We start from the raw sequence: 23,866 nt of genomic DNA, 5'->3' as shown, positions 1-23,866 counted from the left end.
ATATAGCAAACAGTAACTCTCCTCTTTGAGATGATCCTGCCTGCAGGGAACCGTCATTGCTGGAACATTTTATAGCACAACCGCTTTAAATGCCGATAACTTTAAACAGCTGGCTCTTCAGTAACGGTGCCCCCGAGAACAGGTTTCTTTACAGGATGAGCTTTTAGCCGCTACTTATGCGTTGATATGATTTGTGAATGAAACTGAGGGAAACTAATGATCCCACAGGGGAAAGTAGGTGCAGCAGAAATAATGTGATTCCACCGGAGAAACCAAAATGACTTTAGAGTACGAGCACGTAAGCTGGATATGAAGTAAGCAATAAAAACGTAAAATGCTAAAGTAGAAACTGTTTTACCACATTTTAGGAAAGTAATGGATTTAAAGTGAGACGGTTATGGGCGTTCATGCCAAACGCCATTTAAATATCATTTAAAATACTATATATGATAATTGATAACATACTAGCGTCCTCATAACTTCACAATTGCTTTACCTTTGCATGATGATTAAGTGTTGGTGACTAAAAGCTTCCTGTATCCCCCGGTATACATTAACTGGACAATAAGGTGATTCCACCGGAGAAATTAAAATGACTTTAGAGTACGAGCACGTAAGCTGAATATGAAGTAAGCTATAAAAACGTAAAATGCTAAAGGTAGAAACTGTTTTACCACATTTTGGGAAAGAAATGGATTTAAAGTGCGACGGTTATGGGCGTTCATGCCAAACACCATTTAAATATCATTTAAAATACTATATATGATAATAGATAACATACTAACGTCCTCATAACTTCACAACTGCTTTATTTCTTGCATGATGATTAAGTGTTGGTGACTAAAAGCTTCCTGTATCCATTAACTATACATTAACTGGACAATAAGGTGATTCCACCGGAGAAACCAAAATGACTTTAGAGTACGAGCACGTAAGCTGAATATGAAGTAAGCTATAAAAAACGTAAAATGCTAAAGGTAGAAACTGTTTTACCACATTTTAGGAAAGTAATGGATTTAAAGAGCGACAATTATGGGCGTTCATGCCAAACACCATTTAAATATCATTTAAAATACTATATATGATAATAGATAACATACTAACGTCCTCATAACTTCACAATTGCTTTACCTTTGCATGATGATTAAGTGTTGGTGACTAAAAGCTTCCTGTATCCCCGGGTAAACATTAACTGGACAATAAGGTGATTCCACTGGAGAAATTAAAATGACTTTAGAGTACGAGCACGTAAGCTGAATATGAAGTTAGCTATAAAAACGTAAAATGCTAAAGTAGAAACTGTTTTACCACATTTTGGGAAGGAAATGGATTTAAAGGGCGACGGTTATGGGCGTTCATGCCAAACGCCATTTAAATATCATTTAAAATACTATATATGATAATAGATAACAAACTAGCGTCCTCATAACTTCACAATTGCTTTATTTCTTGCATGATGATTAAGTGTTGGTGACTAAAAGCTTCCTGTATCCCCCGGTATACATTAACTGGACAATAAGGTGATTCCACCGGAGAAACAAAAACGACTTAAGAGTACGAGCGCGTAAGCTGAATATGAAGTAAGCTATAAAAAAACGTAAAATGCTTAAGTAGAAACTGTTTTACCGTATTTTAGGAAAGTAATGGATTTAAAGTGTGACGGTTATGGGCGTTCATGCCAAACACCATTTAAATATCATTTAAAATACTATATATGATAATAGATAACATACTAACGTCCTCATAACTTCACAACTGCTTTATTTCTTGCATGATGATTAAGTCTTGGTGACTAAAAGCTTCCTGTATCCATTAACTATACATTAACTGGACAATAAGGTGATTCCACCGGAGAAACAAAAACGACTTTAGAGTACGAGCACGTAAGCTGAATATGAAGTAAGCTATAAAAAACGTAAAATGCTAAAGTAGAAACTGTTTTACCACATTTTGGGAAAGTAATGGATTTAAAGAGCGACAATTATGGGCGTTCATGCCAAACACCATTTAAATATCATTTAAAATACTATATATGATAATAGATAACATACTAACGTCCTCATAACTTCACAATTGCTTTACCTTTGCATGATGATTAAGTGTTGGTGACTAAAAGCTTCCTGTATCCCCCCGTATACATTAACTGGACAATAAGGTGATTCCACCGGAGAAATTAAAATGACTTTAGAGTACGAGCACGTAAGCTGAATATGAAGTTAGCTATAAAAACGTAAAATGCTAAAGTAGAAACTGTTTTACCACATTTTGGGAAGGAAATGGATTTAAAGGGCGACGGTTATGGGCGTTCATGCCAAACACCATTTAAATATCATTTAAAATACTATATATGATAATAGATAACACACTAACGTCTTCATAACTTAACAATTGCTTTATTTCTTGCATGATGATTAAGTATTGGTGACTAAAAGCTTCCTGTATCCCCTGGTATACATTAACTGGACAATAAGGTGATTCCACCAGAGAAACAAAAACGACTTTAGAGTACGAGCACGTAAGCTGAATATGAAGTAAGCTATAAAATCATAAATGCTAAAGGTAGAAACTGTTTTACCACATTTTAGGAAAGTAATCGATTTAAAGTGAGACGGTTATGGGCGTTGATGCCAAACAAAATACTATATATAATAATTGATTGCATACTAACGCGCTCATAACTTCACAATTCAATGATGATCAGGTGTTGGTGACTAAAAGCTTCCTGGATCCGGGAGTTAACTCACGATCAGGACGCCTCTGTCAGTTACATGATACCAACATAAACCCACATGACGGTGGCCTAGTTGGATCAACAAACATGCGTGTGTGTGTGTGTGTGTGTTTGTGTGTGTGTGTGTGTGTGTGTGTCTGTGGTATGTTGGTCCCAGCAGGGTCTCGGAACTGGTCTGGAAATAGAGCTCAGAAAGCTGGAAGCCGAGCGGGAGCGGAGCACAGCTGACATCGGTGACGTGCACGAGGCCGAGGTGCGTGCATGACTCACTGAATCACAGATGGTCAGTGAGCAAGGCGAGGCCGCAGACCGCTCGTCTGTCACACAGCCGGGTTGGTTGCCCCCCCGTGCACCCTACCAGCCTCAAACTGGTGAGTGGCACTGGTGGTCTCTTACCCATGAGCCCTCAGGAACGTACCCCCTGTGCCCTTTGGGTGATCGCTTAAACAAGCACAGAAGTGTGGAGATGAACTCTGGTTCCCTACGTCCGACCTGAATTACTGGACCCAGCAGAAGCATGTGTCGTGATGCTGTGCCAGGCGAAGGCGCCGGGTGTGATGCACCTGTCGCCGCCCCCCACCCCCCCGACAGAGATATGAGACTGAAATAGAACGGAAGCTGGAAGGCGTTCAGCGTTTCTCGGCCCCCGTGAGCCCAGGGTGAAGGGAGAGATCATTAATCTCAGTGTTGTTGTGAGCAAACTGGGATTAATGCTTTTGTCAAAGCTGTCATCGCTGATGGACAAGCACCCCCCCCCCCCCACCCAGGGAGACGCAGGTCGCTCCTTCCTGCAGCTGGTACACTGTTTAACCAGCAGCTCTGGGACTGACCTACAGGCAACTCAGGTTCAGGTCACTGAACTGTGCAATACAAGATACTGTAAATACTGTAAAAACATATATTTCCCTGCATTGATAATGCCTGTTTACCTATTACTTCCCCTGATATCTATTTTTCCACCTTGTCCTTTTGCTGCTGCAACCCAGCAAATATCCAAACTGTGGGACTAATAAAGGATTATCTTATTTTATTTTATGCTGTTTTATCTTAATTTTACCTCATCTTAATCTTAACCTAATCTGGCCCAGTGAGGAGGGAGAAAATGCAGCAGAGGGCGGAGCAAGTTAATTTAATAACAATTTTAAACCAGTTTTTTGCCATGTGTGATTCCACAGAGGGAGACATAATGAATAAATTAAATAAACCTTAAATGATCTTATGTCATTTTAAAAAAAGATACATCAAATCGTTTAGTTAAGAAATATATCACAAACCATTAAATTGAAATGTTTATAGATCCCGTGTTTTATATGAATCATTATAGTTCCTATTTAATTGCCCCCATCATTATAAATGTAGCCATTATTGATCATAAACTACTTTGTAGAACATTCTTCCATTTTCTAGTGAAGCATGAATAAGCAGAAAGCGATGTAAAGCTACTCCGGATAAAATAACTACTTCCGGTTTAAACTTTCAAAACAAAAGTCTTTCCAACCGGATGTCGGTTGCTCATATTCCACCATAGACACAGTTGTGAGCATTTTTATAATATAAATAAACATATTTGTCGAATAGGACGTGTTTTATCGTTTTATTTCGACAGCTCGCTTATTGTTGTCCCAACACTCGCCGAATTTGGCGTTTTATTGCGAAGGCCTCCTCCCCTCACTTCCGGCCTGTGCAGCAGCTTGACCGTCGCAAACAACAGGAACATCTGCAGCTCGTACTCACACGCACGGATCCAGATGTCGCACATGTCGAGCAGAGCCATGAACCAGCAGTGAAGCATGAGGAGCGAGGGTCTGCAGAGCCGAGCCGAGCCGAGCCGAGCTGCACCGGTGCTGCTCTGTCCCGCTGATACTGGATCTAATGACAGGACGTGGACGCGCCTTGATCCCCCCCCCCCCCCTCCACCCCGCCCTGCACTAACATCAGCTGTGGGTGGGACGCGGACATGATGAAACTCCTCTGTAATAATAACGTTGCCTAGTGAGTTATATTCTGCGGCTGTATAAAGTTTATTAACATATAATCTCTGTGGTCTTAACGTATGATTTTAAAAACCAAACAGCATATTTTAAAGCTATTTTGTTCAGGTATTTACTTTTTGCATTCAGCAAATAACGTCATTTACTTGATTTAATAGGGATAAAAAAACAAATTTGTAACAAGAAATTGACTAAAATATAAACAATTTAGAGGAGAAAAGGGAAAAACATTAAAAGACAAAAAAATATAAATTAAAAGAAAAATTTGTGAAAGGAAACTACCTTTATTTCCTGTAACTTTATCTCTATATATTAAGGTCCAACTATTATTTAAAAGCTACAGTCTCAAGTTGAAGTTTACTTTAGTACCTTTCTCTGTGAGCCAATATAAATAAAAACAGGATTTAAAACTACAGTATCATGGAATGATATACTGTGTATTTCTACACTCAGGCCTCTCTTATATTTAAAAACATGTATATGAACACATCCTGCCAAACAGACAGTGTGCTTCATTAACCAGCTAAAGACTGCCACCCTGTGGCTCAGCAAAGACTGGTTTGAGGATTTAAACCAGTGGTGCAAGGATTTACTGTACAGGCTTTTCTTATTGCTATGCTTATATAATATAGTGGATCATTGTCTTATAATAGGGGTGATCACCTTGTGGGGATCAACACATACAAACTAATGACACCAGGGTCTTTTCTACTTAATGCTGTAGAACTGAAACCTGCAGAACTGATCCCCAGTCAGTTTTCATCTCCGGCAGCAGTCGAAGGTCGGATCCACAGGAACCGACAGAGCCAAAGGAACAAAGAAGCTCAGCTCAGTGTCACCAGGACCTGAATCTGTCAGACCTGATGTTCCCTCAGGGGCCTTTCACCTGCGCTGCTCCTCAAACCCACCAGGAGAGGAGACCCTCTCCAAACAAATTAGCCAACACACACAAACAAACACAAATACACACACACAAACACAAACAAACAGACAAAAGGCCCCGAGCGGCATTTTCCTTCGCTTTAGTGACATATGAGTCACCCTGACATGTGACAAACAAATTTCAGCCTTGCTCCTGGAAGTTCTGCGTGGGCTGGTGGAGGTGTGTGAGGGGGGGGGGGGGGTCTGGTCCGATGCTCAGCCTGATCCTGATTCAAACAGACTCCAGCGCTCTGTATTCCTGCCACTTCGGTTTAACACAGTGGGAAACCCAGAGATAGTTATTTCTCACGCGCTCTCTCAGAACTCGGACGTATTGGAAAAGTGCCAGTGATGCCAGTGATTGTTAATTGGGTCAAGCTGTCTGATAGTTTTCATCCACCCACTCTCACAGCTACTGTAAGAGGACCAGGGCAGAGAGGGGCATGCTGTGCTCCGCTGAGCCCCTAGGGGCAGTGTTGTACAGGCTGTATTTCTGCTGTATAGGAGGTGGAACACACAGGTGAGGGGTTTCATTTAGAAACACACTGATGTGAATGTGAGTTTTGATATCCATCTTATCCACGTGTGGTACATTACTGTTTTTAAATCTGCTGATGTCAATATGCTCAGTTTTTCTTGTGTAGTAAGATTAAAATATACAATTAGAATATACCTCCGCCAAAGCCTAGCAGTCCCTTAAATTCAATCAAGACGACAGAGACAACATGACACCCACAGGAGAACCAAGCCAGATTTCAGGCACTTGCACGGTTCTCAGTATCTCTGGGCTCCACCGGCTCATTCTCTCTTTTCATCCAATCACAACCCGACACGCTGGCTTTGAGCCAATCACCTGTGAGCTGTCGCCGTTCTCCGCCGTCATTCAGCTGTCACGCCCAATCAGAAAGCCCGTCATCATCAGACCGCTCAGCTTCGTGTTTCATTTTCATTCTCACCACCAGTGTCAAAGCTCTGCGGGGGGGGGGGAAGTCTCTCTCATATCCGAAACACCTAATTCGTGAGATCGCTTCCTGGGAGATCTACTTCCTGCTGGGGTCTCAGCACCAAAGTCTATTCCTCTAGTTCACCAGGAATTCAATTATATTCGAATTTACTCATTCTCATTCATCTAGAAGTCTCTTCTGATTTAAAATACTTTAAGTGAATCTTAAGTGGAAATGAAATATGACGGCTTCTTGCAGCATCTTTAGAAACATCACCTCCTCACTCTTTCATTTAAACTGTTTCCTGACACCTGAACAATTTTTTTTGATGATGATTATTATATTTCATACATCAGGGTTTTATTGGCTCTCAGATAATCCCTGTTGTAAAGCTTATACCTGAACAAATGCATAAATCATTTTCCTATACGCCCGTATTTGCAATCAGAGATCTTATCAAACTGGTGGATTGTGCTCTTCTTTCATATGTCACTCCCCCAAAAATGACCGTTAAGACCTGTACAGCATAACTCTGTATTAAGACCTTTTTTTAAATTTTGGTTTTGTACAGTACGAGCAGATGGCGCCCACAGCGGCGTCAGAAAACGAAACGAAGCAGCGGTTCTCCACAGAGTGTCTGAGGAGCAGAATGAGCCACGAGCATCCCTCAAACGTTTACTTAAGGAATGATTTATCGAGCGCAGTGTCTCTGTTCGTGGGGTAAATTAGACGTCGTCTTGTAGCCGGTTAGAAAAGAGCTGCAGGAGGAGAGACACTTTCTTTCATTTTCTCTCCAGCCAATCGCTCTGCACCTCTGGAAAACAGATGCTGGGAAAATGAGGCTGGATAATTGACATCAAGTCAGTGATGCAGGGAAAAGGAGGTTAAGAGAAAGAACAACAGAATCTGTGGCACATTTCCTCGACATAAGATCTGTGTGTGTGTGTGTTTGTGTGTTTGTGTGTAAACTCTAATTGAAGGTAAGTCCCTCCTCCCAGTGACACACCAGGCTGGAATCACCTTGTGAGAAGGAAGGGGTGATGAATATGTTAACTGGAGAAGACGTGGGGGGGGTGGGGGGGGTGGAGGAGCAGGAGCTTAGAGGCGGTGAAATCCGCAAATTAAAAGATTGCTATGGATTTTCCCCGAGATTTAGAAAGAGGATCTGCTCCAGATTTTGTTAAACCGATCCAAAGGAGCTGATGTCTCGGTCAACACGCCCCTATCCAAGGCAACAGCCATTTGTGTGTGTGTGTGTGTGTGTGTGTGTGTGTGTGTGTGTGTGTGTGTGTGTGTGTGTGCGACCGCAGCTACTTGGCGTTCAAAGAGACAAGATCAAAGTGCCGCCCCTTACTCCTGCCTCCTTCCTCAGGATTAAAAAGATCATCAATAATAATGGGCTAGAGCAGAGCAGGGGGCGAACTGATGGGAGACGCTGATAGGTCGCTCGTTTCTGTGTGTGTCTGTGTGTGTGTGTGTGTGTGTGTGAGTGTGATGTTTTGCCGAAGGGACAAGTCGGAGCAGCACCATAAGTGTGGGACTGTTTTTCTCCAGCTGGGACCTGAACCATTCTTCAGAAACATCATGAAATATTCACCTCAACCATGTCTTCACTTTTCATGTCCCTGTCGATTTCCGGCAAAATGTACAGTATGTGTGTGTGTGTGTGTGTGTGTGTTTCTCTGTTTCTGACTGTTTGCTGGCAGGTATGTTACCACGAGAGAAACTTCTTATATAATGTATATGAGATTATATAACACACATATTGTTCCGGCCTGTTCATCTGCAGCTATTATTCTCCCCGTGGGTATTGTGTGTCCGCAGCGAGCACTGCAGAGCGAGTTCCATTATGGGAACATGTTACAGGACGTCTGCATCATGTCTGACGGGAGGTAGCGAGTGGAGTCGCTCCCGTGTTTATGACCTGATAATGTTTCGCATCGTTGAGCAAACTCGTGATGGTCGCCGCCTGTCACATCATCCTTTTCTCTGTCGCTGCACATTCTAGTTTTCATGCTGTGCATCTGATCAACAACAATAACAGTAGGTAGAGAAAGAAGAATACGACTGTGGAATGTAAATCAAAGGCGATTTGCTAATTTAATGGGTAATGGTTGTGAAAATTTATGTTGCAGGGTTTGACACGTGACTTTCAGAGCCTACTGTTCATCGTTAATACAGCCCTCTACCTGTTGTATGAGCTAAGGCTACAATTAAAGTTAATTTTCATGATCCAATAATCTGCAGAGTCCGAGGTGGCGTCTTCACATCATCACCAAAACTCAAAAAAAGGTTGATGTGAAATGATGAAACTTAAACAGACAACCAACACTGAAAATCATCAGTGGATGTGAGGTGATTTTAATTTTAAAATAGTTGCAAATGAAATTTCTGTAGAAATTGGCTATTTCAAGTTATTGTTGTTGTTTTGCTTTCAGTCACTTAAGCGACATTTAGCGCTAAATGAAAAATATAAAAGTCAAATAAGTCTCAAATACAGTTTATATTATTACAATATGTGTAAATAAGGACGGCCATAAGGACACTTGTTTATGTGTGTTGATGCAAATGAGACATTTAGAATAAGCAACAGAAACGCTATGTCACAATATTTGTTTATTTTATTTATCATTTGCATTTGTTTGTAAGGGCAGAACCACTTGTGTGTCTTTAATAAGAGTAGTATTCAGAAGTAGTATTAAGAAGTAGTATTCAGATCTTCTATGAAAGTCAAATTAAACATGCCGATTAATTACAAAGTCCTGCAGTTATTTTCAGCAAGATGCATATGATTACTTTTATGAAGAAAGACAATATTGTGACTGTTACATCACTATAATATTATTCTTACTGTAATAATTGTGTGTAATCAGCAGCTGGAGTTTATAGTACCAACTCCAGCTGTTAATTAAATGTATAGGAGAATATTTCCCTCTGGAGATATTAATTAAGGTTTAGTGGATTTAATTAAAGGGTCCTCGACTGCCTGCAGACCCTGTGTCTCACACACTGCGTGAACAGTGTGTGAGGGTGAGAAAACACAGAGCACTCCATGAGAAGGTGGAGGGGTAAACGGTCCGAATAGAGTCGGACTGAGATCTTTCTCCTCCTCTCCCTCCAGTCTCTCTTTCTTCCTCCCCTGTTCAATCACGCTCTTCCCCCAGGAGGAGAAAAAGGAGAGGGAGCTAATTAATTACAGCGACTGACGACTCAGTGGTGAACATCTGAGGAGGTGGTAACTATGACAGTGATCTGAATCAATCCCCCGCCTTCACGCCGACCCGCTCGCCCTGTCGTGTTCGTTTGAGCCGGATCCACCATATAATAAGGTCAGCAGCAAATGAGGGTCAAAGGTCAGAGGAGGAAGACGACAGCCAATCACAGCGAGGTACGAAGGCCTGCCGGGAGACTGGTCACAGCGGCATAACGTCAGATCATCAGCAAACACAGAGCAGCCTGATCCCTCTTCTCTCAACGTCCATTCATCACACAACAAACTCAGGATGTTCGTTAAGTCTCTAACAGCTGTGAGGCCCCAGCTGCAGATGTGTGCGTCTAACACACACACAGACGCACAAACACTCACGCTTCAACTGAGAAGAGTAGTAGAGGTGTTTACATTCATAGCAAATGATCACAGATGGAGGAAGTTGCACCCACAATGAAGTGTGGGAGAGAAGTGGTGGGAAATACAACTATAGTAATGATGTTTGATAATAATAGATATAACTGCAATGTAATATTCATCACTAGCAATATCAATAAAGTTCAACAGATCTATTGTAGTGAAGCCAAAGAGTCTTGATCGCCACCTGCTGGCTGGCTGCAGCAGAGGACATAAAACCTGACTCATCCATGTTAACCGATGGGACATGGACCAAATTAAAAAGTCAAACTAAACAAAGTATTCCCAGTTTGGCTTCATCGCTGAAGTGGAGATGCATCATTATTATATATTAACAGTATATATAGGAGGAATAGAAATGCTTTGCTGATATATAAGTGTTTGTCAAACTTGAAATAAATGAATTTGACATTTATCGTGATAATTACTGACATATATCAACATCTTTCAGTATTTTTGTCCATGTGACGCAGCAGCATGTGAGAGACACAAGACAGATGGGAGCAGGAGAAAGAAAGTACCTGCACCATGTGTAGCAGCAGCACTACACAGCAGCAGTGCAGCTGGAGAACCAGAGTTAAGTCCCTACACCGCTTCATCTGATAGATGGTTTTCATTATCTCCTCCTTCCTCAGGGGAAGAGGCTCCGACCGCCTCCTCTCTTGATCTTATCAGTCTCCTGTTATAGATCAGTAACTACCACCGCACAATAGAACAATCAACTCAATTCTCCATTCCCCTTAATTGTATTGTTCGCTTGAACTGTCAATAAGATGTTTGATCGTAAAACGATTCGGGTGCAACTTCATATCTTGATTCCTTTTACTAACTGGATAACTGGAGACGGATGTTAAAGTGGTGAAGAAGACGAGAGAGAGTTGAAGACAATTTTAAACAGCATTATATAAATGTTAGTTCTGAGTCAATTCAAAGCCCTTTGAATTGATTGAACTAGTTTTGCCATGCTCTCAATTTGCAGTAAATGTCTTTAATTAGCCGCCTGTAGCCTTGTCGGCTAAGTTTGGGGAAACGCTGTCGTTTAATTGGCATAATTAAAAAGGAACGGAGGAGAAAGCCATTGTGCGTCAGGCCACGATGACTCAACGTGCACGGTGTAAAGGAATGACGTCGGGATTTGCATCGGGGACGCAGAGGCACCCGGCGCTGGATGCCAGCACCACTCAGCATCAATACTGCATGCAGTGAGGCTGGGAAGCCGAGCGCTCCAGACCATGAGGCACACAAGTGGGCTAAAATAAAACCCACTGAGCTTTACAGCCCGAATAAGCTTATGTGGGGTAAAAAAAAAAACACAGCTCTGCATTCATCATATTGTATCTGAGAGGAAAACTGGGTCAGATGGATAAAAAAGCCGAGGGTTTGGGTCCGAGTTTGCAAAGTGGAAACAACTCAGAGGGCGGCTTAACAAGGTAAATCAAATACAAATGAGAAAATTTGATTTGTTGGCATTGTCCAATCTTTATGCAGAAGGATAAATCTCCCTCTGCAGAAACTGCAGCTCTAATTTATTTATCCTTCTCGACTGACACTATACACATGCTGCATAAATTTAACACACAGCACACACATTAATTCATAATGCGCCGTGGATTATGCATGTTCACATGTTCACGAGCACAAGTGCACGCTCCCACTGACCTGTGCTGCTCTGGATGGTCCTGACCGTGGTGGTGGTGCGGGGGGGCGAGTGGCTCCTCCGGTGGCCCAGCGCGGCGCGGGCGGCGGCCTCCTCCTCCTCCTGCGTGCAGCCCGTCTCGATGGCACGCACGTAGCTGTGGCTGCGCATGCGGAAGCAGCCGGCCATGGGCAGGTCCAGGGCGTCCACCGCCTGCGACTCCATCTCGCTGAACACCGACTCGCACACCGCCTCGATCTGCCCGTTCACCTCCACCTCGCTCACCTGCGGAGGAAGGGTGGGGGGGAGGAGGAGGGCACACGCGGACATATGGCAAGTGCACGCGCACACACACCCAGATGAAGAGTCAAAACACCACACACACACACACACACACAGAGACAGACACACAGGAGCATATGTGACCATGCACAGGGAGAAACAAAAGTGAGAAATAAAGTTGCCCAGGTGCATCATGGGAAAAGCCTATTGACTAGAAGCTTCTCTTAGTGCTGCTCCCCAGGTTAAAGCTTCACTAGGCAGGAGTTGTACGTAAAAAACTCACTTAACAGTTATAATAGATTCAACAACTACAGTGCAGCTTGGTGCATGTTGCTTCTGTAAAGATATATATTTAGATGTATATATTTTATTTTCTATTTAAAATGTTTGATATTCTATTTCATTGTTATTCTATTTTATTCTTTTTTTTATTCTATTTTATACTATTTCTATTTTTATTTCATTTTTTTTAGGTTGAAATTACTGAGCATTGCTTAAAGAGAGTGTGTGACCCAAGCATTTAATTGACAGTAAAAAATCTTGAATCTTGAATCTTCAGACTTTGACCTCCACCACCATCTTGTGAAGCTTTAAGCCACGTGGGGGGGGGAGTTTTGCAAACAATTAACAGAGAAGTATATCGAATAAAAGTACAGGAGCGTCCGAGCAGTGCAGAGGGGGAGGAATCACGGAGGGGTAAAAAACCTCAAAGTGCAGAGTGAAAAACTACAAGTGTTGTTATTAAAAGGTAAGAAGAAGAAAGTGTCAGAACTAGGACTACTGGGATTTGAGACGTGACTCGAGGGAAATCTCATTACGTCTTCGGCGAGTTCAGCTTGTGTTTCGTAACAGGGTCGAAACAGGGTCTGAAGGAAGAGAAGGAGAGAACTTAGAAAACTCTGTGGGAAGGAGGGGGGGAGGAAACTTGTGAGATGGATGTGTGGAGATTAGGATGTGTGAGGGCAGATAAACCTGAAGCTCCATTCCATTCCTTGAAGCCTCCGATCCAATAACATCAAAGTTTGCAAAATGCCGAACAGAGGAATGGGATGCAGCCCCGTACCAGAGGTGAGAGTGCAGGTGTTTGTCAGTGAAGTGTAACGTTAAACCAGAGACTGTACGTAAAGATTGACGACAAAAGTAAAGCCAATCTGTGTTGATCGCCCCTGTTGGCTGGCTACAGTGCTCCATGTTAGTGGATGGGACAAGGACCAAACTCAAACTTTAAATACATTTTTCTCACACACTGATTCGTTTAGATGTAAATCTTTCTGGTCAGTTTGATTTGGATACATTTTTTGGCGCTATAAGAATATGGTGAAACTGCTGAGACCATAGATATATATAAAGACTAGATGTCTCGTTCGACGGAGCCGGACGTCACCACATGGCGGCCATCTTGCCAGAGGTTGCTCGCTCACCCATAACATTGTGTTGGTAGTGGTAAATAACCATAACTTACTCAATTTTCAACCGATTTTGAAACGGTCTGGTTTGTTACAAACGTCAGAGATGTAGTTATGCCACTGCATAAATTATAAAAAATTTTAGAAAATAACATGATTATCCATAAGAATGCAGTGTCATAACTACATCTCTGACGTTTATAACAAACCACACCGTTTCAAAATCGGTTGAAAATTGAGTAAGTTATGGTTATTTACCCCTACCAACACAATGTTATGGGTGAGCGAGCAACCTCTGGCAAGATGGCCGCCATGTGGTGACGTCCGGCTCCGTTGGCCGGCAACGCAGACGAGACATCTAGTCTTTATATATCTATGGCTGAGACTGCAGCAGATTCTGATGACGTCAAAATGGCAGCATCCCGTATCCAGGATATTCTAGCGATGTGTCGTCCATCTTTACATTCAGTCTGTGGGTCAAACAAGTGCGAGTTTACGCTGAAGAGCTTGGAGTCAGAAAGGATTGTGGACCTCGGATTTTGAGCGTCTGTACTTCCGACATGAGAGTGAGTGAGTGGGACAGAGAGGCCAGCAGCACCTTCTTGTTCAGAGGCGTCTCAGCAAGCGCCAGGTCCAGCGTGTCATCGTCCCCTGGGCTCGAAGGGACGTCTCAAGGGACGATCGTTCAGTCCACGAGACTAAATGTTGCCCCCGGGCTTTGGAGAGGGAGCTCGCGGCAAAAAAAGGTAAAGCTAATCTCTCCTGTCACTCCACAGAATGAAGAGTGGGAAGCTGTGTTCAAAAACCAAAATGACCGATATTCTGCCGAGTGTTTCCTGGCAAACGCTCATCACCAGAGAAGCTAGGTCAGTTCTTTACCCTACATTTGGAATGAGGTCTAAAAACCTTTAAGGTCGTGCTCATTTGTTTCATTGACGGAGTTCTCGAGTCTGGTCTCATGTACAGCTGACTTCTCCTGCAGTGATTGTAACTGCTAGTTGACTTGGCCATAGTATTTTATACTGACAAATTGTTTTATACCTTGTGTTACTGTATATATATATATATATATATGCATATTTATTTAATTCTTATTTATTCAATGTATCAACTCTTTATTGTACCCTCGGCACCATTGAAAATGAGAGTCTTATCCCTCAATGTGTTTTCCGAGGCTTAAATAAATAAATATTCAATCAATCTTTAAAAGAAAACATGTGTCTTTACTTCAGCCTTTAACTAGATGTCTTTTCTGTTCCTATGTATTTTTTTTTTAATTTAACTTAATTTTAACTATAATCCTAACATTTTTTATTTATTTTATATTGTGGTGAACATTATATTATTATTTGGTGTTGATCCATATTTCAGTTATTCATAACATTCACGTGGCTGCATCTTAATGCTTGTTTTTCATCTCTCACACAGCAGACGTCAAATTGAAGGATCCTAAGCTGCTTGTTTTTCTTCCTGACGTATGGCCAGGCAGACGGAGAACATTAGGGTCGGGGGGGCGGGTGGGGGGGATGGGGGACCTGCGATCACACGAGCTCCAGATGACGGCGAGCAGACGAACACGCTAATTGGGGAGATTGGGGGGGGTTTTCGTGGTTCTTCGCCGGGTGGTGACCTGATAATCCCGTTAATTCAAGGCCCGAGGACGACTACGGACGGGGATTTCCTCCCTCCCCCCCCCCTGCATGACCTCCTTGGACGTAACATCAGGTACAGGGGGCGTGCGAGGGCCAAGGGCAGAGAGAGAGGCTCCGGGCCCCTGGGTGCCACTAACCTGGCTGATGGTGCTCATGGCTCTCATGTAGCTCTCGTTTCGCGAGCGGAATTTAGGCGAGGCCAGCAGCCCTGCTGGGTCCAAGCTGTCCAGACTCCTATTGATGGAAACCTCACTCACCGCCCGCAGATAGCTGTGACTCCGGATCTGCAGCTTGGGCGAGTGCTCCGTGGAAATCCTGCAAGGGAAAAGAGTGGGAGAGAGAGGGAGAGAAAATACACATATATGAGCTCGGCTGAACGGCGAGAAACAAGTCGAGAGGGAGACAAAGGAGCCGGGGAGCGAGAGCGAGAGATTAAGTGATAAAAAGAGGGTGAGAGAAGGAATTTGCAGAGTACTTGGCAGCGTGTGCGAACCCGGAGATATGGATCAATCCTCAACTGCTTCAGGAGACACCGTTATCTAATCAACAAGCACGGTACCACTGAGAAACACTGGCAGTAGCTCAGGGAGTCTGCCCTTCAAGCACCTTGTACTTTGTGAGGCGGCGTACAGTGAGAACACACAGATGGAATTTCTTTCTCATAAAAACCCACGTAGAAATCGACAAAACACACACAGACACACACAGAGAGACACACACACACACACACATAATTGCTCCCGTCTCCGAGGAAGATGAATAGGTGTCTCATTAGCTCTCACCTGCCTCCAATCAGATCTCTCAGCATGCTTCACGCCGACGTGCGTGTGTGTGGTTGTGCGAAGTGTGTGTGTGTGTGTGTGTGTTTGGGTGATGCAGCAGTTTGGCGCGAGCTAAACAATCCATTAATCAGGGGGAATAAAAGGTAAAAAAAGCTGACTCATGCTCCTCTTGACAAACACTGTGACCTACTAAACCGACTCAGAGGGAACAAAGTGCAGCGAGAGAGAGAGATGAATACCACGCAGTTTCGAAAATCTATCGTCAAATCAAAGTACTATACAACGTGGATTTCACACCCGGCTCTCACCTTCTCAAATGACATTTCATACACATACACATACACACACACACACAAACACAATAACACACACACTGTATACAGACACAGACACACAAGTCTGACTCCGCTGCCTCCAGGTCAGGTCTGCTTCAATTATGCATTTCCTCCTAAAAATAGAGCGTCGTTTCCACAGCCAAGCAAACGGGATTATTCTTTCTTGGGTGGAAGACAGGAGAGGGAGGACGGTGGAGACAAACGGGGGGGAATTGAACGACAGATGGACTAATAGCAATTTAATCATAATGCAGTAAGAGAAAAAAAACATCTCATTTATTTATTTCAAAATATGTCACCGGATATAATTGCTCCACATCATCTGACAAAATGGAGAAAACTCACACAGACACGAGGAGAACATGCAAAGTGTGGTGTGAGGGCGATGGTGCTGACCACTTTACCACTGCGCCGCTAGGTAATGGTTATTAATATGGTTTGATTGTGGTTTTCAAAGGATTTTGATACATTTTAAATGAACACAATGCTGAATACTGAGAAACGGTAGATTAACGACAACTTCCCACGTTAAAATCTCAAATGTTGGACTTTATGGCTGAATGATAAGGTCACATTACTTCCTCCTTTGTACCTGACTGTCAATAGAGATGATTTGTTACATATATCTTTAAATATCAAATAATTAAGATGGAAATTGACAATGAAATACCAGTGGCTTGGTACAGAATTGTTTTAAAATCGAAAACGTATATCTACAACATCCAATCTATTGATAACTTCTCACACTATTCTATTGATATCACAGCAAATTTTTTTACAACTCCTGTTTTTCTTTTTTTGGTCTTGGTTCGCATTTCATATTTTTTTTGTGTGTCTCCTCTCGATTCTCCGCACACAGCACGTCCCAAAATTTTTTTCTGGGGCACCACATTCGCTTGATGACTGAGATGAAAAGGTTTCATCTGTGAAGCCCAAAAAAAAGAAATCACAACGTATATCCTGAGCCTCTGAGATTTGTGTGAATCCTCGGCATCAGCCGCCCGGAGTCTGTGACGGAAGAATAAAGTCAAAGAAGTTTCTACCTACAGCATCGTCTCTCTCCACTTCTGCTCTTGATTTCCCTGTGGGGCTGATTATAGGCAGCACCAGTGATTTCTATTGTGACAGCGTGAATGGCAGAGTCGGGCTGTAATCAGTGCCACCTATCGGGGGGGGGGGGTCAGCCAGTCCCAGGGTGTCCATCCATGGAACAAGTGACATTAATGAACACATGCTCCTCTGTCAGTCAGGACTAAAGGCTGCGTGAAGCCCTCGGCTGATTCCTGCTGCAGAATCTGGATTCCTCTTTTTCTTGTCTCTCCTCTTCCCATTTTTCTTCATCTTCAACACACTTTATCTTAATGATTCCTTCACCTCTTCCTCTCCGTCAACTATATCTACTATGTGAAGAGGCGGTGGACTAGTGGCAGAAACTTGGACTATGGGCAGAAAAGGTCTCTGGTTCGTCTGTGGTTCGACTCCACGGAGAAACAACCAAAAGACAAACCTGGATTGATCTGTCCAAAAATCCAAGAGGATTCTCCCTACCCTGTCTAGTGCCCCTGAGCAAGGCACCTTACTCCCCCAACATCTGCTCCCCGGGTGCCGTACATGGCTGCTCACTGCTCTGTGTGTCCTGCACCAGATGGGTAGAAAGCAGAGGTTAAATTTCCCTCCTTGCATGAGTGTGCTTGTGCATGTCTGAGCATGTGTTTGGGACAAATAAATAAATGTAAATGTATCTTAACCCTCTCCTCTTTCTTCCATCTGTCGCTTTCTTCTTCTTAAAATAAAAGTCCTGAGAGCGACGGCCACGGGCGGAGGGGCGGAAAGACGAGGAGATGTGAACCTATTAATAAAGATGTCTGTTCTCGGTGAGATATCAAAAATGACACGATACAATCTAGGCCAGGAATAAACTAATTTCTGGAAATTTGCTGTCGGTAAGTGAGGGAGTGCAATTTTCTCCTTGTTTGTTTGCCAGGAATAATCCCCAGTGCTTAAATAGGAGCTCTATCTGTGCACTATGTGTCTTAAACAGGAGGAAGGAGGTCACGCTCGTCTGAGGGAAGAAAAACAACCGCACCGCTTCTCGGGAACGACTCTTCACGAGGAAGGAAAGATCAGAGAGTGGGCTCCGAAACATATGGAACAACAACTCTGATTCTTTAATCACAGCGGGGTGTAACCCAGACTTGTTGCCACAGCGTGAAAACAAGATGTCAGCTGCCTCGTCCTCTATCTCCAGTGTGCAGCACGGCGGTTGGGTTGTATGATGGCGAACCTGGGGCCAAATTCAAGTCATTAGCGGGTCCCGTGCACGTTTGTGCGACTAGTAGCAACAACTGCTAATCGATCACAGCCCAACTCCACAAGACTTCTGTTCCCTGCATGAGGGTAAGGTCTAAGTCAGGGGTGTCCAAACTACGGCCCGCAGGCCAACTGCGGCCCGCCATCCATTTTTAATTGGCCCGCATCAATGTCTAAAAATATAATGTATAAAAAATTTAAAAAAAACCACTTACTTAAAGCACTTTGTTTTGCTTTATGGGGCAGGGCTTCTTCGACAGGGGAGTGGCCGGTGCATGCTTTTTGTAACTATACGACAAAGCTACGCAAGCCTCACGCAGCCCGCAAGGCTGTGATTGGTCCGCTAACTACATCCTTTCCAGAGTCATATTTCCGGTTTCATGCCCCATAATACCGGCAGAAACCAAGGAAGATTTAGAAGAACGGATATGGACCAAATAGAAGAGCACTTGGCAGAAGAGATCTGAAAGTATGACCACTTGTATAACCCGTCACTGGCTATATACAAGGACACGCAGATGACCTGCAATTCCTGGAAGGAGATCTCGGCTGACATCGGTTTGCAGGTCGACGAGTGTACGAAGCTGTGGAGGAAGATCAGGGACAAATTTGTCCTCCAGAAAAAGTAATAAACAGTCGACAAAGAAGGTGTCTCTAAGGTTGTCTTCGACAAAAAACGTTACTCCACCTAGTGGTCTGGCGGTGAATTCCTTAGCTGACCTGCTAGCTGTCCCTCAGAACGCCACCACGCCACGCCGCCACGCCCCCCCGCCCTGAGCGATGCGACTGTCAACAGTCCACTCCAGGGCAGGGGGGCGTGGCGGCGTGAGTGGCACAGTCCTTGGTATTTTTTTCTGTATGTGGCCCTCGGGACAAAAAGTTTGGACACCCCTGGTCTAAGTGAATGTTTCAACCAAATTTGGAAACATTTCCCTCAAGAATAGGATGAACAGACAACCCGAAAAGATAACACCTCCTGCCACTGGGTGTCGCAGGTGCAGAGACACACAAAAAAGTAAATAATAAATCTATAAACGACTTCATCCTCAGCACACACTCACTGGAGCGTGGTCATCTCGGTGAGAGACGGCTGCGTGGCCTTCAGGTAGCTCGCCCGCCGCGCCTGCACCTTGGGCGAGGGCTTGGGGCTGCCGTCCGAGTCGCCGCTGTCCTCCTCCGCCATGGCTCGGATGTAGCTGCCGCTGCGCATCCGCCGGCACGGGATCTCGTCTTCCTTCGCCAGCGGAGAGAAGCTGCCCCAGTCATCCTGAGGCACCTGTGGAGATGAAGTGAGATAGAGGTAAGAGGGGGAGCGAACACAGGTCGTCCTACAGGTCAGAACGATAAACTCCGGCCAATAAGAAATAGACACAGGGAGGCTGCAGTATTTTCCTGCCCTGGTCTGATACAACACCGGTATCACACAGTGCACGTTTTGCCTTTAAAAGACAAAATGGCAGAAGTATCAATGCACAGTCGGCCTTGATCATACCATGAGCCTGCGAGCGCCTGAAGCCTTTTGTCTGTCCTGTGATGCATGCGGCATAACAAATGCAAGGAATTAATTATTTCTGACAAAACGTTGCAGTGGCTCGGCCTCCGTCTGCTTTCCTGACGCTCCAGACACACTAATGAAGGTAGGAAATAAAAAAAAGGAGGCAAAACTATCTCCCGTCCCCAATCTAAACGAGAGAGAGACATGGAGAGAGGTGGTGGCGGGGGGGGAAACAAAGGGAGTTTTGTTCGGCCGAAACCGCTGCAGTCCCCGACGTGAGTGGCTTTTAGGGCACCAGCTCTGAAGCGAAGAGAAATGAGATACAGAGCGAGAAGAAAGTGCAGGAGAATCATTCAACAGAGCGGCGTGTAGCTAGGAGACCAGCTGACCTTGATGTCAGGGGCAACCACACACTGTGTTAACATGTCGGGGAAGATTGGGTCGGGCGATGACGTCAAAAGAATTGAATTACTGCGGCTGAGGCAGAAAAAAAAGCCATAAAAAAAAAAAAAGCAGAAAAGCCTAAATGAAGTCACGCTTTTTTAATCCCATTACCTTGGCAGTGGAGGAGAGAATACCTCAGATGTTCGAACCTGTGAATGTTGCCTAAATGCACGGGATTAAATTAGGTGTGTGTGTGTGTGTGAACGCTGGATTACAGGAGCCCCATCCAAGCAGGGGAAGCAAATGACGTGTCGGCTCTTTGTTGCAAGGCTTCAGAATTTAACTTACTTGTCAGGCTTCTCTCTTTGAAAGCCTGTTTTTTTTTTTTCCATCTGTCTCTCTAGAATAGAAGCAACGGCTCAATTGGAGTGAGAGAAATGTTGCGACGGCAACATCCTTCCTTGATGTGCCCGCTCCGCTCTCACGGCCTGTTCAAATGCACGGCCACGCAGAACTTCCTCTTTCTTTTATGCTCCCTCACTCTCGCTTTATGACTTTTACTTCCCCCCCCCCCATTCACACCGTCCGCTTTTGCCTTTATTTGCTCTCTTTGGTCCTTTTCCTGGAGCGCACACAGACACACAGTTACACACACACACACACTCACACACACACTCTCTCTCTCTCCTTCTACACCCTCCATCCCTCCCCTCAGGCTTATATTTTGAGCTCGTCCTGATGAGAGGACCTGTGTGCAATCTGAAACACTTTTATCTTCTCCAACACAGAACCAGAGAAGCGGGATCATGTGGGCTGATGTGTGTGAGTGTGTGTTTGAGTTTGTGAGTGTGTGAGTGTGTGAGTGTGTGTACTTGTGCGTTTCTGAGTACGTGTGACAACTGAGTTTGGGGACTGGTGCATTTTGTCTTTCCTTTCATGATGTGCTCGTTCTCTCTCGCTCTGATCTCATAGTTGTGCTGTGTGTAACTCTTGTGCTCTGATAGCTGGTAAGATGGGTATTTCTGATTCAGCCGTTCTGGGCCTTTATGCTGTAAAAGAAATACATGAATGCTGGTTGGCTGTGATGCTACATGAACCTGACCGGTCAGAAAGTAGATATAAAAATTAGGGCTGGGCAAGTTAACTCGTTTTAATCGAGTTAACTCAAGTGATGAGTTAACTCGATTGTTTATCCGCCAATTATTTTCTTTTTTCCTGTTTTGCAGCAGTCAGCAACAGACTTTCACAAAATAAAAGCCTGACTTTCACGATAAAACAATAAATAATCAAACCTGAGTTAATGCGAGATAAAATAATTAATCGAGTTAACTCATCACTTGAGTTAACTCGATTAAACAAGTTAACTTGCCCAGCCCTAATAAAAATCATCTTCCTGTTTGAATGCTAAACACACGATCCTGGGACTTCTGCAGTACGGGAGGTAAGGAACACAAACATCCACCTGCTCACGCGCGTTGTTGTTTCCATGCACGTTCGGCACCAACACAGAGAAGAAGACGACAAGTGATGGTTTTGGTTCGTGACGATACGAGGGATTGAGACGAAGGGCGATGATCATGCGAGACACACCGGAACATGACGGGACGTGGGCCAGCGCCTCCCTGATCAATCTCTCTAACTCACACAGACACACACACACACACACACACACACGTGCAGGGACTCAGCGGCATGGAGGAGCAGCTGCCGCCCGGATGATGCATGGAGCATGACATGCTGGTGGTGGCGATGCGGTGACTGTCCTACCTGTAGGAAGTGGCAGGTGCGTCCCTGCTCGGCTTTCACTAGAGCTTTATCTAGGTTGACTGAGGCTTTCTGGTAGACCTCTCTTGCTCTGCTCACCGTCAGCGTAGAAGACCACGAGCTCTTCTTCAGCTGCACCTGGCCGTCCAGCGAGCTCACCAGCGGCAGCCCGACGCCGCCGCCACCGCCGCCCCCCCCGGAGCAGGTGGAGCACTTCACGTCGTTGTTGCTGCGCGACGTCTTGAGCGAGTGGGCACTGATCGTGTTGTAGGACTCCATGAAGTACTGCGACTGGGATTTGTCAGGGTGGCGCCCCATGGTCATGACCCCCGAGGGGAGGCCTCCGCCGGTGCCCCCGTGGTGATGGTGGTAGAGGCACATCTCTCGGTCCAGCGTGTCGTCCGAGCTCCAGTAGCCGGAGATGGCGCCGCGCATCTTGGGCTCGGACTTTGAGCGGTCCTTGCTCTTGCTGCGTTTGCTGTGCTTCAGGGTGCCGGAGGCCGAGGGCGGGTCGTCCGGACTGGACTTGCTACCGTTCATCCTCCCGCTCCCTCCTCCCCCCGACGGCCCCTCCAGGGAGTGGGACTTGGTGAACAGCTTCTGGACGGAGTGGACGAGATGCCGGATCCGACCGGGGCTGTCGCTGCGTTGGTGTTCCACCGCCGTGCGCTTGTACTGCAGCGTGTGGTAGCCTTCGTGCCGCACCGGCGCCTGGCACTCGAACTGCTCCAGCAGGTTGGAGGAGATGCGGTTGTTGCTTCCCTTAACGCTTCCCGTTTGTCCCGTATAAGGCACCATGGCGCCGCACTCCTCCTTGAGCTCATGGTGGGAGCTGTAATGTCTGCGAGGGAAAGTGCAACTGGCCAGATCAGGGTAGGCGCTGCACTCGGACTGGAAGGAGTTGCGCTGCGGGTAGCAAGGGTGGTCGGCTGAATGAGCCTCGCCAGGGTTGAGGAAGTAGGGCCGGCGATCCGAGTGCCCCAGGGTCATGGAGTCGTAAGAGGGGTCACATGTCACCGTGTGATGGTGACTGCGGCTGCTGGACAGGCCTTTCATGGTCATCGTGGCTGCGTCGACATCCAACTGCTGCGGCGGGAAGTCTGCACAGGCCCCAAAACGACTTCTGCAGAGAAACACACAGCCACGAGGAAGAACAGACAAACAAACAAGAAGAGGCTTATTAATATCTCAGATTTGCATACACTCAAAAAACAGTGTGGCGCATTCGTTCGGCTTTAATTTGACGGAGAGGCTTTTTGGCACCATTTCACAGATGAGGACATTTCCTTATGTTGTCGGGACTTGAGCCGATTCTTTCTTTTCAACCCTTTTATTTTTGTCCTTCAAAACTTTAAAGAAAGAGCGACTCTAAATATAGCAGCCAGTTGGCATGTGGTCCCTGACATCCATATCTGTCCTGCAGCTTCCGCCGCCACCGCTCTGCTCGCTCGGAGAACCAGTGACACGGGAACGGGATCGAGGAAAACAAAGCGAAGGCGAGACATCAAGGAGAGTTCAAATGTGTTTCCAGCTCGAGTGTTTGCTGAAACACCCAGCAAAAACTGCGGTGTGATATTAAGATACATTATTTATCCCACACACATGCAT

At 44.9% G+C, this 23,866-nt stretch overlaps 1 protein-coding gene across 2 annotated transcripts in view; it reads right to left on the bottom strand.

Moving 5' to 3' along the window:
• Positions 1 to 23,320, bottom strand: part of LOC133026938 (disks large-associated protein 1-like) — a 47,420-nt gene extending 24,100 nt beyond the window's left edge. Inside the window, exons 1-4 of one of the 2 annotated variants that reach the window (XM_061093938.1) lie at positions 22,262 to 23,320; positions 19,677 to 19,891; positions 15,326 to 15,503; positions 11,872 to 12,133 (exon numbers count right to left, since the gene is read on the bottom strand). In XM_061093938.1, the coding sequence (XP_060949921.1) occupies positions 11,872 to 12,133; positions 15,326 to 15,503; positions 19,677 to 19,891; positions 22,262 to 23,320 (1,714 nt within the window). The remainder of the gene's footprint in view (positions 1 to 11,871; positions 12,134 to 15,325; positions 15,504 to 19,676; positions 19,892 to 22,261) is intronic. The other variant, XM_061093937.1, reaches the window with a different exon arrangement.
• Between the last annotated feature and the right edge of the window lie 546 nt (positions 23,321 to 23,866).

This window comes from Limanda limanda, chromosome 20 (assembly GCF_963576545.1).
Source record: "Limanda limanda chromosome 20, fLimLim1.1, whole genome shotgun sequence".
Taxonomy (NCBI): Eukaryota; Metazoa; Chordata; class Actinopteri; order Pleuronectiformes; family Pleuronectidae; genus Limanda; species Limanda limanda.
The sequence above is the reverse complement of the archived record's forward strand: the minus strand, read 5'-3'. Positions and strand labels throughout refer to the sequence as shown.